This window comes from Carlito syrichta, unplaced genomic scaffold, assembly GCF_000164805.1.
Source record: "Carlito syrichta isolate Samal-C Ts95f unplaced genomic scaffold, Tarsius_syrichta-2.0.1 Scaffold130595, whole genome shotgun sequence".
Lineage (NCBI taxonomy): Eukaryota > Metazoa > Chordata > Mammalia > Primates > Tarsiidae > Carlito > Carlito syrichta.
Window position 1 is genome coordinate 73,067 of NW_007074691.1, and position 16,079 is coordinate 89,145.

At 44.9% G+C, this 16,079-nt stretch overlaps 1 protein-coding gene across 2 annotated transcripts; it reads right to left on the minus strand.

The window, feature by feature from the left end:
• Nucleotides 1-2,238: 2,238 nt before the first annotated feature.
• On the minus strand, nt 2,239-15,809 carry LOC103250553 (E3 ubiquitin-protein ligase HUWE1-like). 2 transcript variants are annotated; one of them, XM_021708085.1, is made up of 16 exons: nt 15,680-15,809; nt 15,418-15,574; nt 13,815-13,947; nt 13,359-13,561; nt 12,629-12,756; nt 11,235-11,331; nt 9,265-9,420; nt 8,390-8,635; nt 7,685-7,802; nt 6,924-7,064; nt 5,723-6,010; nt 5,480-5,585; nt 4,739-4,856; nt 4,269-4,450; nt 3,751-3,941; nt 2,239-2,866 (listed from the first exon to the last, which is right to left on the minus strand). In XM_021708085.1, the coding sequence occupies exons 1-16, from the start codon at nt 15,725-15,727 to the stop codon at nt 2,764-2,766; spliced, it is 2,415 nt and encodes an 804-aa protein (XP_021563760.1). In that variant the 5' UTR covers nt 15,728-15,809; the 3' UTR covers nt 2,239-2,763. The 2 variants fall into 2 exon arrangements, with proteins under 2 accessions (XP_021563760.1, XP_008047335.2); XM_008049144.2 differs by having other exon boundaries at nt 2,644-2,866; nt 12,674-12,756.
• Between the last annotated feature and the right edge of the window lie 270 nt (nt 15,810-16,079).

The following is a 16,079-nucleotide window of genomic DNA, read 5'->3' on the forward strand; positions in this document are numbered from 1 at the left end:
ACAGCTGTTATGGGACGTATCAGATGTGTAAGTTATAAATTATCATATATACAGTATTATAATGAACACCCATATACCTAGCACCACCCAGTTTAATAAAATATTGCCAATGTAGTTGAAGCCCTGTGTAATGTACCTCTTCCCAGCAACATTCCCTCCTGTCTACCCCCATATCCCCAACGTGCAGGATCTTGCCATTGTGGCTTTTCACTCTTCATAAGTATTATTTTTCAACTTTTAGACAGGTCTCATAGTTATGTACTCTCCTGAAGCCATCATTGAGATTGTGCACATTGACATATGCAATTGACCTGTTTTTACTACTGTACAGGATTCCATTGTATAACTCCTATTACTACTTCTGTTGAACGATACATTTATGTGACTGAATCTCTTGTTCATGATAACCAGGTTTCTTGCTGGACTCAGTTTTAAGGTCCAGTTGATTCTTTCACTAGCAAATGATTTCTCTTCAAGTTGTATTTTTTGTTCCTTGCTTTACTGAAATGGTTAGAACAGTGCAGAATAGCAGAACTGTGTTAATGATAACTGGTCACCTTATGCTTCAAGTGTAAAATTGGCTGTTGGTCTGAAACTACCTTATGCAAGGCAGGACCTTTGCTTTTAAAAGTCACCAGGAATGACTACTGAATGTTAGTAAATCTACAGACAGACAGGTTTTTTTCCCCTCATTTGACACTGAGGTGATGAATATCACACCACACTCATATCTCAGAGGCAAGTCATATTTGACTGTGTTTTTGCAGTATGCCACTGGATTCGATTTGCTTCCATTTCTTTCAGGATTATTCCATCTGTATTCCTCAGCTTCCACATTCTACCACCAACTCATGCACCCCTTTTCTTTCCAACTTATGTCAGAGCTTTATTCTACTTTATTTCAAAGAACCAGTTCTTAATTGTAACTGACAAATCCTAATCTGCTTATCCTTTCCATTGTAAAGTCCCACTGGACTCTCAGTCTCACCTCAGGCCACCATCCCCTGGCTCAAGTCACACCCTAGCAACTGAACTTCTGCGGCCTTGACCCACGTGATCCTTCCCTCCTTAATCTCAACTCCACACACAGCTTTAGGATCCCAAGTCAAGTGCAATGAAAACCTTCTCTGATTCTCCAGGCTAGGTCTGGTACCAGCTCTCTGCATCCAGAGATCCCTTTCTACATGTCACAAAATGAGTCACTGTTTCCTTCCCTGACTAGAAGCTCAGTATCAGGAACAGGGGCGATTTACCAGTTTTTTCAGTTGTCAGAGCAGGGCACGTACAGAAGAGTGGGAATATTGAAAAGAAGGGGGAAATGGCTAGCAGCCTTTGCTCCAAGACCAGGGGATCAGGACACACTCCTGGATTTCCTAGGCTCATACTTTGGGGCAAGGCCAAAAGGAAAAATCAGTTGATGTAGTGCTGCAGAGAATGAGATAAACCACACAAAGCAAGCACCACTTGGGTTTATTTTTCTAACTAATCTTTTATTATTTTTTTCTTTGAAGGTTGGAACCAAAGTCCCCCCAATTTATATAGAGAAAGATGGGGTCTCACTACATATCCCAGGTTGGTCTTGAACTCCTGGCCTCAGGTGATCCTCCTGCCTTGGCCTCCCAAAGTCCATGAGCCACTGTGCCTGGCCCACTGAAGCCCTTAGATCAGCTTTAAGCACTGGATGGAATAAAAACCACAAGAGACTACAAGGTGGTAGACAGATGACAAGAGGGAAACACAACAAAAAAACAAAGAGAGTCTTCTGGAGAGCTACTCAAATTATTTACTTATTAAAATTTATTAAAGATGAACTAAAACATTAATAAGAAATCAAAATTTTAAACTGAGCCCAGACTTGAGACTGTTATAAAGGCTCACCAAAATAAAAACCTTGGTTGGTTGAGCTCTCTGAATGCTTTGTACAACCTGCTGCAGTTTGTTCCCCTGGAGCAAGGTGATGCTTTATCCTTGGTTGCAATCTCTAACACCATCACCGTCCCCAAGTGCAGATCCCATTCTAAAAAACAGACTCCCCCCACAATTCCTGGTGGCTGTTGATCTCTACTGACTGTGGTGAAACCAACTTTGAAGGAAGAAGTTGCACCAGTGGTGGAGGCAGTTGGGTGAGTAGGTAGGGCAAAGGTGGTTTTCTGGAGAGTCCATTTGGGTCTTTTCTCCAGATGTCTAGCATGTACTTAAAGAGTTTTTTAAGTTGGAAAAAAACTCCATTGTGAAAAGTGAGTTATGAAGAGTGCTCTTTATTTGAAACCTCCACAACACAGACGCCAATCTTGTCTCGCATTGAATCATTAGCTGTGCACATCAACACATTCCAAGCACAAATTAAGAAATGCAAACAGAACAAAAAAATATATATATATATAATTTTTTCTCCTATCCAAAGGTTTCAAGTCTCAATGCAGCAAATCCTTCTGAACACAGAATCTGAGGAGCACACTGTTCAAACAGTTGGGACAAACAGGTCCCTGCAAAGGCTACTGCCTTTTAAACACATGGGGTGGGGATCATGGACGGCATGGAAAGAAGAGAGAAGGTGAGGAAATGGGAGAGGAAGAGAGGATGAACAGGAGAGGATGAAAAGGTATGAGCTGGGGAAGATGGGGCAGCTGGGACACACACATGGTGAGTTGGTGGATTTCATTTATTGGTTTTTGACAATTTCTTTCTGGTTCTTTTTTAGTTTCCCCCCTCCCCAGGTCCAACAATGGTAGAAAAACCCCCACAGAGGTGGGCAGGGCCTTATTAGGCCAGCCCAAAGCCTTCAGAGCACTCCTGGATGGCCAATAGTAGCATGTGGCGGAGCTTCTCAAAGCTCTCATAGGCAGGCAGATCCAGTTGATTAAAACTAGGGAAAGAAGAAAGATCAGACTGTGACAAAAGATGATAACCAAATCCCTGTGTTGCCATGGTGCCCAGTGACCCCTCCCTCCCTAAGGGAACCTACTCCTTGCTTCTTCTGACTCCCAATCTTGCCCCAGCCTGGTCTTCCCGCCTCTATCTGGTCTCCAAAACCGGCCATGAGGTACCAATAACATAAATCTGATCCTGTCACTGCTCTTTAAACAACATGGCCTCATCTACAGGCTAAGATGCAAGCTCTAAAGAAGCATTCAGGGCCACTTATGATCTGACCTTCGCTAAGTTTTTCAGCCCACTGCCCCCTACAATTCCCCTTCAGCCATGCTGAGCTCTGGAATACACCATGCTGTCTGGTGGTGTTCACCTGCCAATGTCTTCCCAACCCCTACTCTGTGTTTAGCCCATCAATCTCACCTATCATCTTCTTCATAAAACCACCAAATTGTGAGCTATCCAAGGTCCACGGCTGGGCCATTTTCTTTTTGAGTCAGGGTCTCACTCTTTCACCCAGGCTGTAGTGCAGTAGCACAATCACAGCTCACTTGCAGCCTCGACACTGGACTCAGGAGAGCCACCTCAGCCTCCTGAGTCGCTGGAATTAGCCACCACACCTGGCTAATTCTTTTTTATTTTTATTTTTTGAGATGAGGTCTTGCTATGTTGCCTAGGCTGGTCTCAAACTCCTGGGCTCAAGAGATCCTCTCATCTTGACCTCCCAAAGTGCTGAGATTACAGGCATGAGCCACTGTGCCTGGCCATGGACTGGGTCATATTTGTGTTCCTAACCTTGGGTAGGGGCCTAGGAGGCATCAAGGATGCAAGCTCAATCTTAGTGCTGGCTGAAAAGGGGAAACAAAACCTTCCTCTTACCACGTGTGAGCTGAAGGGAGGCGATCTGTGGACCTGTCATCTCGATGGATCTGAAACTTCTGAATGCCATTCATGCCTTCGAGGGCAGCAAAACCTTGCAGGGGCACTTTGGAAGTACCTGTGACAAACTGGAGGAACTTGGCACGGTCAGCTTGGTCAAAAGAACGCAATGCTCTCCAGAACCATTGGATCTGCAGGGACACAAGAAGCTGGCATTAGGTAGTGAGCTCCTAGAAAGGGTAAGGGCGGGGGATAGAATTTGGGAAATGGGATGGGACTTAAAATCTTGGGCAAATCCCTTCCATGGGACAGGCTTCAGTCCTTTCCTTCGTGAGATGAGCAAGAATACCATCTGAAAATATGCTTTAGAAAAATGAAGAACACAGGCAAACTGTTATCCACAACCATTTTCCTCTAAGAGTATTGGTTATCATGTATTGTAAGAACTAGCACTGCCTAGGGTAAGAGGACCATATGGGGTGGGGGAGGGGAGAGAAAGAACGCCAGCAGCAGCTTACCTGAATCGAATTGGACTGGTACTTGTGGTATTCAGTGTTGGATTTCAGATCATCAATGTCGATGGTGGGCAGTCCTGAAATGAGCAACTCTAGCTCCTGCTCAGTGAAGATGGAAATGAGGCGCTTTGGAATGATCTCATAGAAGCCTTCTAAGAAAGCCGCCAGCTGCTTGCGAATGGCTCCTGGAAAGAAAACCAAAAAGCCACATGGCTTCTTAACTCACACAACTGTCAGAGGCAAGAGATCCCCATCAGGTTCCTAATGCTACTAGGATGCTGACTGATCTGCCTATAACAACTATCATTGTTTCCAGGACCCTGTATGAGAGAGGATGAAGTATTTTTGACTCCTTTTGTGCAAGGCATTTGTGGCTGTGTCAGATGATAAGAACAAAAAATGCTTGGGAAAAGAATGAAGCTTGACCTCTTCCCATATTGAGCACCTGGAGATTTAAGGGATGTTTCTCTTACCTGTCATTCTCATCTGGCACACCAGGTGTACATACTCCTTCTTATTCTCCTCTGTTACCAAGATGTTGGCCCCATTAGGTTTGAGGTCACGAACTTCACAGACTCCAAACTCCTGGACCTAGAACAATCAAAATGCCAATCATACATTGCCAGGCTTGGTCTAGGATGGAACACAGATACTTGGGAACACACCAAATTTCCTTGCCATGTCTTGGGCAGAGTGACAAGTTACGTCCATACAAAACAGTGACTTTTCTCATTAATTATTAGCTCACAACTCCCCTGGCAAAGGCTGAAAGTAGGAAAGATGGAAATTACTCTCTGGCTCTAAGACATACAAAGAAGGCAGAGAGTAAGGCAACTCAATGGTGAAAGGGAAAAGGGCATGGCTAACATATGTAACACAACATAATTTTTACAGAAAACAATTTGGGGAAGAGTAATCTTAAATATTTTTTCCTGTTTATCTTTATTTGTACAATTTCTCTGTAACCGTTAGGAATGAAGAATTATGTACTAGAGCACTTAAAAAAAAATAAAGGTGAAGGTAGGAAAAGTTTGGACTGTTTTAAAAATTCTAGTTTTTGTCCGTGATGTCTGTCATAGATACCTACTGCTCTGTGCCTGATGGGGCTTTACTAAGTCAAAATGCTTCCTTATGACCATGAGAGGTTATCTAGTGCCAGTTTTAAGGTGACCCCAGAATGAATCTTCTAGACTGGTTGGGGTTTCCTGACCTACCTCAGTGCTGAAGGTGAGGTCATAGCCTAGTGTGGAGACATCATTTTCCAACATATAAACCAAGCCCTGGTAGAAGTGGTAATCTTCACTCTCCATATCCGTGTATCTAGATAAACACAATTATACAGTGTCAGGGTTAGGAGGGTGGGCAGGGGGCAGGCAGCATAGGGATGGGATACATGAGAAAAAAAAGATACGACTCCCAGGGCTGAGGACAGTTCCAGGGCTATGTCACATTCTCACCTGACAGACTTGCCCAAGATGTGTTTATAGAAGGATCGAGTAAAATAGCACTCCAGGAGGCGGTTGTCATATACAGCTTTGGCCACAATGCGTCCAACAAATTTGAAGTAGCTGAGGTGGTTGGGGTTGCAGTGGGAAGATGGATTAATGGTATAGGTGACTCGATCACCAGGTGAGGTACGGAACAAGGCATACATAGGATTAAACATCTCTCGAGAGATGATCATATACCACTCCCGCAGGAGCCCTCCAGCATCCTGTCCTTCTTCTCCTTCAAACACTATATACCTGCAGAAGAGAGCAGAAACAGACTAGAGCTGTACTGAAAAGCCCAGAATAAATTCAGTCATTGGCACAGCATTACCCGCCTGAGTGAGAGGCTGTGAAATAATAGTATTTGGGGAGCAGTGTCAGATGAAGAGGTGAACAAAGAATGCCAGGAGACCCTAGAGGTAGGGTGGGGATCTAGGACAAAAGAATGCATCACTGACAGAGGAGATGTCCTGAAATATCAGGAAAGGTTCATCAATATTCCAGAAAACACCAATAGCAAAGGTGTAAGAGCCTAAACGAGGCCTCACTTAGGGGAATTGGGGAGAAAAGTGATATTAGAGAGAACTAAGCTTAGAATTCAATTTCTCTAAAGTGGTGGAGGAGCATGGCAATCTGTCTAGGAAGACTCCTTGACTTCTTGTATGGTTACGAGGATGTTGAGTATATACCATGAGGGAGGGGGAGGAATCAAACTACTCCAGTATGTCTTTCATTTCATCAGCTCCTACATTTGGTATTGCAAACTGCCAATCTCCTCAAGGTGGCTTCAGAATCACTAGAGAGCAGTTAGTTATCAATTTGGTGGGGGCCACCCATGCAAATGCAAACTCCCCCAACCCAGAGTACTATTTGCTCAGCAGACTTCCCATTCCTAGTCTAACAATGGTGAAAGCTCTTGTCATGAACTATCAGGTGTATCCTTGTAAACACCAAAGACTTTTCTGTCTGTCTGGGAATTGTTGGGTAGCTCAGCCAAAAGGCCAGCCAGCAGACTAGGCTCAGGAGACAGATCAGTGAGATCATCTAAGCCAGATTCCTAGCAGGGATTCCTGTTAAGGAGCAGAATCTCTCTAAATTTGAGGCCAGAGCAAGCCATCGTCACTGTGTAGAAAGGGTTCCCCCCACCCCCGGTCTTCTAGGCCCTTACAATCGATTCTTCATTTCTTCAGGGGATTTGCGATGCAGTTCACGATAGGAGTCTTCAAACACATGGTCACGGCGGACATGCACAGCCATGTCTTCTTTCCGGAGCCCCTCATCTAAACGCTCCAGCTCTTGGCGGAAATATCTTGGGAGTCAGGAAAGGAAGAAAAGCAAGATTGGGGGTGGCAAAGCCAACTCATTTGTTTGATTAGGATGAAGACCCACAATGATGCTCCTTCCATCCTCCAAGTACTTTAACCTCTGATCCCCACCTGTTGGGAAATGCCCTGTAGTAGCTGGAAGAGATAGCTCATTCATTTCCAACTCTAGACTTTTCCCATCTCCACTGAATAAGGGCCTATAGAGACTGTGGCATGGAATTTCTGCCACAAGCAGATAAGCACATATATGTGCACAGGAAGGGGAAAAGGAGTAGGGATGACTCCAGGAGTGTTGTGGAAACCCCCCTCCCCCCGATGCCAGTGTCCTACAGCCACCTGTGCCTCCTACACCACCCCAAAGGACAGAATGGGACTTTAGAAATCATGTGGCTCTCATTTAGCTGATGAAAAATGGAGGCAGGGTGGAAAAGGCCAGGAGGTATTTAAGCATAACGGTTGTCAGTGGCAAAACTGAGTCTCTTCCTTTCCCACCAGCAACATTCTAAGTGCTGCCACCAAGGGAAACTTCTGGCCCTAGAAGCACCTTTGGCTTCTTTCTGGGAGGGGAGTTCTCATTTCCTCCACCAACATCCAGGGCACATACTTGCGCTTGACATCAAAGTCGAGGACACGGATGTAGTCTACCAGGACAGCAAAAGGTCCATCAGCAAGGTGGGTGGTGGACTGCCGTAAGATCTGGTTTAACACAGTGCGGTGAGTCTCTGAGGGGGAGAAATAACAGCAGGAATCAGCACATCATGGGTCCCAGGGGTCAACCCTGAGGTGTGAATAAACCTGAGCATTTCCATCTCTACCTAGTTTCCCATGGCCTCAGGATAATCCCAGAGCAGGACCCTACTAACCTCACTAGGGTCATATATACACCTCACTTTTCATCACACACACATGTTCTCTCCTTCTCTCTACAGAATCAGCTAAGGACAAATTGTATGAAAATACCCTGTATAAGCCGGGCTCGGTGGCTCAGCCTGTAATCCCAGCGCTTTGGAGGCTGAGGTGAGTGGATTGCCTGAGCCCGTGGGTTTGAGACCCGCCTGGGCAGGTGAGACCTCATCTCTACAATAAATCAAAAAATTAGCTGGGCGTGGTAGTGCGCGCCTGTAGTTCCAGCTACTGGAAGGCTGAGGCAGAAGGATCACTGGAGCCCAGCAGGTCGAGGCTGCGGTAGCCGGGAGCGGCCACTGTACTCCAGTCTGGGCGACTGAGTGAGATTTCAACTCATAAAAAAAGAAAATACCCTGTATAAAATAAAGCCTTTTACACCTGATGGCCTAAGAGTTCCCTGTACCTGCAAAGCGAAGGAACTTCTGTGTGTCAGGGGGCAGGCTTGAGGAGATGTGCATAGACGAGGGCTCCCGGGAGAAGAATGGGTCAAGAGAGGAAGGCGTGGCTGGGGTTAAGGGGGCAGGGGAGAGTGGAGGAGGCTCGTCCTTAATGTGTGCCAGCTGGCTCTCGCGGGTGTCTCGGATAGGAGGCTTGCTCTCCCGTTCTGTGGCATGGACCAAAAAGAAGGCCTCGACGGCAGGCTGTAGCACTGGGGGTAGGAATGACAAGAAAGTGACATTTTACTTTCCACGCCTTAACATATAAATCTCTTTGCCTTCATAAACAAATAGCAACAATAAATATGAAAGAAGAGCCGGGCTCAGTGGCTCAGCCTGTAATCCCATGCTTTGGGAGGCTGGGGCGAGTGGATTGCCTGAGCCCGTGGGTTTGAGACCTGCCTGGGCAACTTGGTGAGACCTCATTTCTACAATAATAATAATTAAAAAAAAATCAGCCGGGCATTGTAGCGCGTGCCTGTAATTCTGGCTACTCGGAAGGCTGAGGTGGAAGGATCGCCGGAGCCCAGCAGGTCGAGGCTGCGGTGGCCGGGAGCGGCCACTGCCCTCCAGTCTGGGAGACAGAGTGAGACTCTAACTCAAAAAAAAAAAAAAAAGAAAAAAGAAAGAAGAAATTACGAACGATTCCAGGGTGATAAAAGACACCAGCTATTACAAGTAAAAGCAAATCTTTTTTATAATACTGAGGTCAGGGAAAAAAATAATCCTTTGAATTTTTATTACAGACTAACCTGGAAGGAAGAAAATTAAGCTGGCAGAAAAAGTACCAGAGAAGACAAGACCAGTGGGTTGGGACCTGGGCCCTCGGATCACAACTCACCTAGCACCGCATGCTGGTCATGGGATTCTTCCAGCTCCTTTAAACACTCCCCCAGCATGTCCCACAGCTCGTCCAGGCTCAGCTGCTCACTGAGCAGGGGTAATTCAGGTGGCCTCTCTTCCTTTTCCTTCTCCCCCTGTGGTGTCCCATCTGAGGCTACAGGGTACACAATAAGGAGAGTCAGGAAGCCTCAAGGTTTTCCCTTTACTTAGATTTTTTCCCAGACCAAATGTACAGGCTACTAGACAGATCAAATAGGCTGACTCATTGGCCACTGAGTATTACTCACTGAGCAACACCTGAAAACAAGGTGTAGGTTGGCACTGAATGGCATTTAAATTTAAATGAATAAAACAATGAATTCAGTCCCTCAGTTTTACTAATCACATTTCAAGTGCTCAAAAGTCACATGTGGCTAGTGGCTACTGCAGAAAGTTCTACTGAATGGTGCTAGTCTAATTATTGCCTCTCTAGCTCCCAGAGAGCCTACAGATTATCTAAGGGTAATGCAACAATGAAGGAACTTTGGATGGTTGCCTTCCAGCTCACAAAGTATGTTTTAGGACACTATCCTCACTGAATTCTGACAGCTGCCCTTGGCTGCCTTTTCCTTATTTTATTTTCCAATCGACAGGGCCAAACTAGATCTGACTTAAATCTGATGCCTTTTGAATTAGTCATCTTGTCCTGGGAAAGTTTAAAACTTTGAGAAGCCATAGTGTGACAGACGGCTCTCCATGGCTGTTACTTTTCCTAGTACCCACTGGAGGCTTATTCTAAACTCTTCTTAGTAGCCAAGCAGCAAGACCCAGCCTTACCAGCTGGGTGGGGAAGAAAACAACTGTTTCTTTGCCAACCCTCCCCACTCCATATGTCTTTCCCCACCACACACCTGCCTAGTTTGGGTTTCTTCCCAACCTCTGCTTTCATCATCTACCCAAATCCTGACTATTCTTCAAGGCTCTGACAGCCCTAGGTTTGAATCCTGGCTCTGGCACTTGCAGATTTTAAAGTGACCTTGGGCAAAAGAAAGTGAATATAGAACAAGGGAATAACATCTATCTCTCAAAGTCCTGATGAATAGTAAATGACTTAACACAGCAGTACAACAATGGTTGTCCTATGAGAACACTACTTAGTCCACAAGAATGTGTTAAAAGGGTACCAAAAAGTATTGCATGTATAGAGGGAATCCCTCCCCCCCAAATCCAGGAACTATCTTTTAAGAGGGCGAGACCCTTGTAGTACAGGCTTTCCCTACTAGGTTAAGTGTTCTAGGAACCGATCAGCATCAGTGTACCTGCTAGCATTGTGAGAGGCTGCATTTCAGCCTCAGCGAATTTTTCTGTGGCATGCAAGTGACTGGTTCTTCCACCATAACAAAGCACCTGCCCATACCACGCTAAGTGTTCAGCCGTTTTTAACCAAAAACTGCATGACTCCCGTGCCCCACCCTCCCTATTCATCCAAGGCCCCGAGTGATTTTTTTTTGTTTCCCTAGATGAAAAAAGCCCTCAAAGGGAAATGTTTTGCCAATGTGGAAGAGGTGAAACAAAAAACGGCAGAAGCACCAAAAGGCATCAAAATGTTTTGAGCAGCAGAAAAAGCATCTCAATAGGTATAGTGCATCAAACGGTCAAATGGAGAGTACTTTGAAGGTGACTGGTTTAAACATGTAAGAATAAATACACAATTAAAAAAAAATAGATTATACATTTTTTGGGTCCCTCCCTTGTATGAGTGACTTATGAGGGAGCCAAGATTTAAAACACATGCCATCCCTACATGGAATATCCTACCATAGTTTCTTTACTATAGGAATTGCTATGTGCCTTTGGTCATCAAACACTGGCTAACATTTACAGAAACTTGTGTTCACTTCAACAAATGGGAAAACACTGAGATCCAGTAGACATTCCATAATATTGGTTCTCCTTTTTGCTTGGCTGGAAATAGAAAACAGTACTGACCGATTGACTGAGTATCTTGAGCACTGGGAGATGGCTGGTCCACATCCATGGGTGACTCTTCCCTCCGCACAGATGCCTCTGATTGGCTAGACTCCGACTGAATAAAAGGGAGATAAAGTCACATAAAGGGTATAACTCTGCTTTCCTCAGGAACAGGCTAGAGGTTGGCTCCTCCATTTCTTACACACTGAGCTTAGAAAGGAAGCATTCCATATTTGATCAGGGAACTGTAGCTATCCAGGACAAAAGGATGGCTTTCCCACCTCCTTTGCTGTCCGCCACCCTGAATTTTGCAAGCTTTTTCAAAGAGCTCCCTAGATGCCTACATTTTTTGCACTCTACTCCAGACCTGTGCTTAAGTCAGAACCAGCCTCTTGGATACAGACTTCAAGTCTTCTTCTAGGACAGGTGTTCTATATGTATATACATGTGTATATGTATATATTGTGTATGTGTATGTAACTCAGACGGACAGAAGGTAGGTTTGCTCTTTCTGTCTGATAACAGAAAGGAAAATAATAGGGGAATTAGAGCAACTTCTCATGGGTGGGATTATTTTAAAAGTCAATGTCTTATTGGGTGATGGAAAATAAACTGGGCAGAAAAAATTACTATAGAATAACACCTCTATTTTCCCTTTCTAGAGTCACTGCTCCCAATTTCTAGGATTTTCACAGCGTTCTCTATGAAAAACCAATAGTAATTATACACAAAGAAAAGCCAGGTCTCAGGATACCTTATTTCCTGAATCTTGGGATGGTGACTAGCATGTTACAAGGACAGGAAAACTATGAGAGAGTGCCATAGCATACTTATGTGATGCCTAGCTTTTTTTGCAGTCACTATGTGCTGGGATCCCAACAACTGAGCTGACTAGTTAAGTACCTTGAAAGTTTTCTCCAAAATGTGCCTGCATACTTAGGGATTATGGAGAACAAAGGCAAAGGCCAAGGCCAAGGTGAAGGGAGAACCCCAATGAAAGTGGCTACATGGGAGGTGTATCAAGCTTGGGGGAGTTTCAAGGGTAGGATTCCTGAGATGTCTCTGATGTACCTGCATTGTCCCATGAGACTGAAAAAAATCTTCATCCCATATCCCCTCAGAACCCATACACTTAGCATTAGCCAGTTTGCAAAAGCGCCACAATTGACTGAATAGCTGGGAGTGGGATTATGACAGCCAAGCTTTAAATTAAATCAAACTTCAAAAACCAAACCAATAAACCAATCCACAAATAGGAAAACACCAAAAGTAACTCCTTTGTCCAGAAGCATTCATATAGCAAACTTAATGCAAAAGCATACAAGGTAAAAGGCAGTGAAACCCCACTGATGACATGGTGGGGGGATGAGGGGAGAGACAAATGAATGAGGGGCCACAGGCATCATGCTAACCGTTGCTGCTTGTTGCTGTCTCCGCGCCCTTTGACCCTCACGTACCATTTGTATAATGGCATCAGCCTCAGCCTCCAGCTGCCGAACAGCTGCCTGGATGCTGCTAGCTGAGCCTAAACCGGAGGAACCTGAGAGAAAGAAAAAAAGGAAGACAAGATATAAAGGTAGGAAGAGGGATTGCCCAATATTCTCTTCTATCTCCTGGGCTGCCACAGGGCGTCTTGCTGAAGTCTTTGAGTTCAGACAGCTTCAGAGTACTCATCATCAGGCACTAAGATTTACCGTTACAGATAAGGCCAGGGGGCATGGGCATGGTGCCAGACAGACGGATGGTTTTATGTAAGAGTGTTCTGTGGGACAGGAGGAAAAAGGGCAAATGATTTGGCAGGCCATGGCTGAGACAGGATGGCTGCAGTGTTTTAGTTAGAAGTGATCCAGGAAGCAGAAAGGAGGTACACCCAGTGAGTTAAGTCTTGTTCAGCAAAAGGTTGGTCCCCAAATTTCCTGCCAGATGTCCATTACCCCTTAATTCCCACTTCCCCTAATGAATTTCCTATGCAGACAGCTTGAATGAGATACAGCATACAGCCATCAACATTTTTTTAAAGGATCATTTTCCTTTTGGAAAGATCAAAGAAGAGGGAGACAGAATGTTAACTTCTGCCCCTCCAGGGACTCTGGCTTCTCCACCACCAACCCTGCCCCTCAACTGGACACTCTAGTTCCATACCTAGCCTGCCTGTCTGCTTGGCTTTCTTGTTAGCTCGCCGTGTGTCGTCCCGGAGCTGGATGATGACCTGCAGTACCCTCAAGAAGAACTTCTGGGTAGATGTCTTGGATGTCAACATGGACATAGAAGGCAGCTGGAGCTCCCGGCCACCCAAAGGTCGCTTCTGAGATGCCACAATTACCACATTCTCAGCCATGTCAAACCTAGATAGTGTAGAGGTGGCTTTCGTATATTGACAGCATCAAAGCATAAACACCCAGAGCAAGCAGGGCTTCCTGGTGTCAACCAGAGGGGTAAATAACCTCAGGAGGAAATCTTACAAGTAGAAAAAAGTGGGTCAAGTGTGTACAGGACAGGAAAATCGCCCAGAGAAACAAAAGACCAGGAAACCAGCAAGAGCCATCTTTCAGAATGTCCCAGATTTGAGAACCTCGCCAAAGGGTGGCTACCACCCACCTGCTCTGCATTTTGCCTTTCAGCTTGGTGGTCTGTGGCTGCTCCTCGGGTAAGCCATCAGGAGAGAGGGTTTCACACTGGGCTCGCCGCTGCTGTTCCAGGTTGTATTCCCGCAGCTCGGCCAGCAAGGTACCTGGGTAGGTATAGGAGCCAACAAGTATTCAGACTTCCCCTAGTGAAATAGTCCAAAGCCAAACCTTTCTAAGAAACCCGCCTAGGCCACTTTCTTTGCTCAGCTGCAGAGAACCCAGAGCAAGCAGGAGTTTTGCTCTGTCAGCTTATTATGTATGGTCATGGATCAGTCACCTGGGACATTTACCTGGCTACAGACACGTGTCGAATCTACATGAAATACAATTTGGTGTAGAAGAGAAAACATATCTCTTTTGGAACCAGACAGACCACGATCTAAATCCTGTGTATCTCTTGAACTTATTAAGGTTTTGTAGTAATCTCAGGCAAATTTATTGACTCTGTCCAGTTTGCTCACCCACCTTAACACATTTGTGACCGGCACATTTTTTACTTTCCTAATACTGACAGCGGGTAAAAACAAACAAACAAAGAAACAAAAACCTGAAGCTGGTTGCTGCAAACTTCTGTTGTTAAGCACAAGTGAAATGGTCTTTTCTAAATCGTCACCTTTTTCACAATACAGCTGAAAGTTGCAGACATATCCAGTATTTGCTTCAGACACCATTCTGACTAGCATTCCATACTATGTAATTTTATTCAGATTATAAACCTGAAAAGGCAGTCTTCCATGATGAGGTAAATTCATGTCAGTGGTAACCAGGAACAGAATTTGGAATGACGTTAAATTCATGTCACTAGTCGCAAAGGAGTTAACAATGGTAATAATACTACCTAACCTCATAAGGTTGCTGTGAAAATTAAGAGAAAATTACATAGTAGAGTGCCTAGACAATGCCTGGCTCGTATGTGTGAAATAAATGGTAGCAGCCAAGAAAGGTCAGAGGCCAGAGGCCTGACTGTTTCTCATGCAGCAAAGAATACCCTGAGTTATATAGTATATAGGCCAATCAACTCTCTTAACACCTACCTCAGCTTCAGGGACACTGCAGCAAGGAGAATTAGTAGGTAGCCAAGATCTAGGGAGACCCATGACTGGAATAGGGGTGGGACAGAGCAGAGAAACTATACTGAAAGAAAATTCTACTCTTTTAACCAATCACTTCATTACCCCAGGCTTTAGCTTTCTTCTCAATAAAACAGGGAAAAAGATGATAGAAACTAGGCAATTTGCAAGTGTTCAGCATTTTTGTGCCTTTAAAACTACACAAAAGCAGAGGGTATTATTCTGACTCTATAATTCTTGAGGTTTAACATAGTGTAGGCACATATTTGAGGTGATGAAGCTGCTTCAGCAGCCTTATCACGAAGCTCTTGTGGGTGTCCAGAATGGAGAAGGGGGCACAGCAATTCCCATGCATTCTCTTTTCCCTTCACTAAGCACTGATTACTTGCCGTATGCCAGATAGTGGGGATAAGAAAAGCTCAGCCTTGCTCTCAAATAACCGAACACAGGAAAACAAATGACAACCCAAGTCTTATGACAGAGGGAGCGTACTCCTGTTATTACCTATCTGTTTACAGAGCGTATAACCCAGGTGGCGAGCTCCATTCAGTAGCAGCTTGAGAACAGTGTCCCGTGTCCCAGAGTCTCCCCGAGAGAGCTGCAATAGCACATTAGCTGCATCCTCTAGGCCTTCTTCAGAACAAGAGTGGGACGTCAAGACCTGGGAAAAAGGGAGGAAGAGTAAGCCCCAGCCTGAGAGCTAAATCATTATCCACCCTGTCTACTCTTTTCTCTCCCTTAGGAGGTCAGAAGAGCTTGGACTCACCTCCACAGAGAGCTGTAACTGGTTTTCAGTGAGGCCAGAGGATACCATCTTAAAGTCTGTACTGCTACTGCCCACGTCACCCACCTTTGCAGGAGATTTGCTGCCCTTAGTAGTTGTAGAAGCTTTGAGGAAACAGACAGAACACTGTAAGCCTTTGTGAGATTCACAAGTCAAGGACTTAAGTGTGAGAACCAAGGAACCACTGAACTGTTGGGGCTTCAAAATAGGAAAGCAGTGAAAATGAAGATCCACTCACCAAAGCCAAATCTAAATGGCTTGGGATGCTAAGGACACTTAAGACTACACCTTCTAAGGTGACAAAGAACGCCAGGCATTTCTTCCAACTATTCCCCTACCACCATAAAACCGACTTCTTTCTTTAGATAAACTCTTACTAATC

What these genes read in the sequence shown, in the direction of transcription:
- LOC103250553 (XM_021708085.1), bottom strand. Translation starts at nt 15,727, where the DNA reads ATGGTATCCTCTGGCCTCACTGAAAACCAGTTACAGCTCTCTGTGGAG. An exon ending in AGTTACAGCTCTCTGTGGAG is followed by an intron (nt 15,575 to 15,679) that starts GTGAGTCCAAGC and finishes CCTTTTTCCCAG; the next exon opens with GTCTTGACGTCCCACTCTTG. An exon ending in TCAAGATACTCAGTCAATCG is followed by an intron (nt 9,421 to 11,234) that starts GTCAGTACTGTT and finishes TGTACCCTGTAG; the next exon opens with CCTCAGATGGGACACCACAG.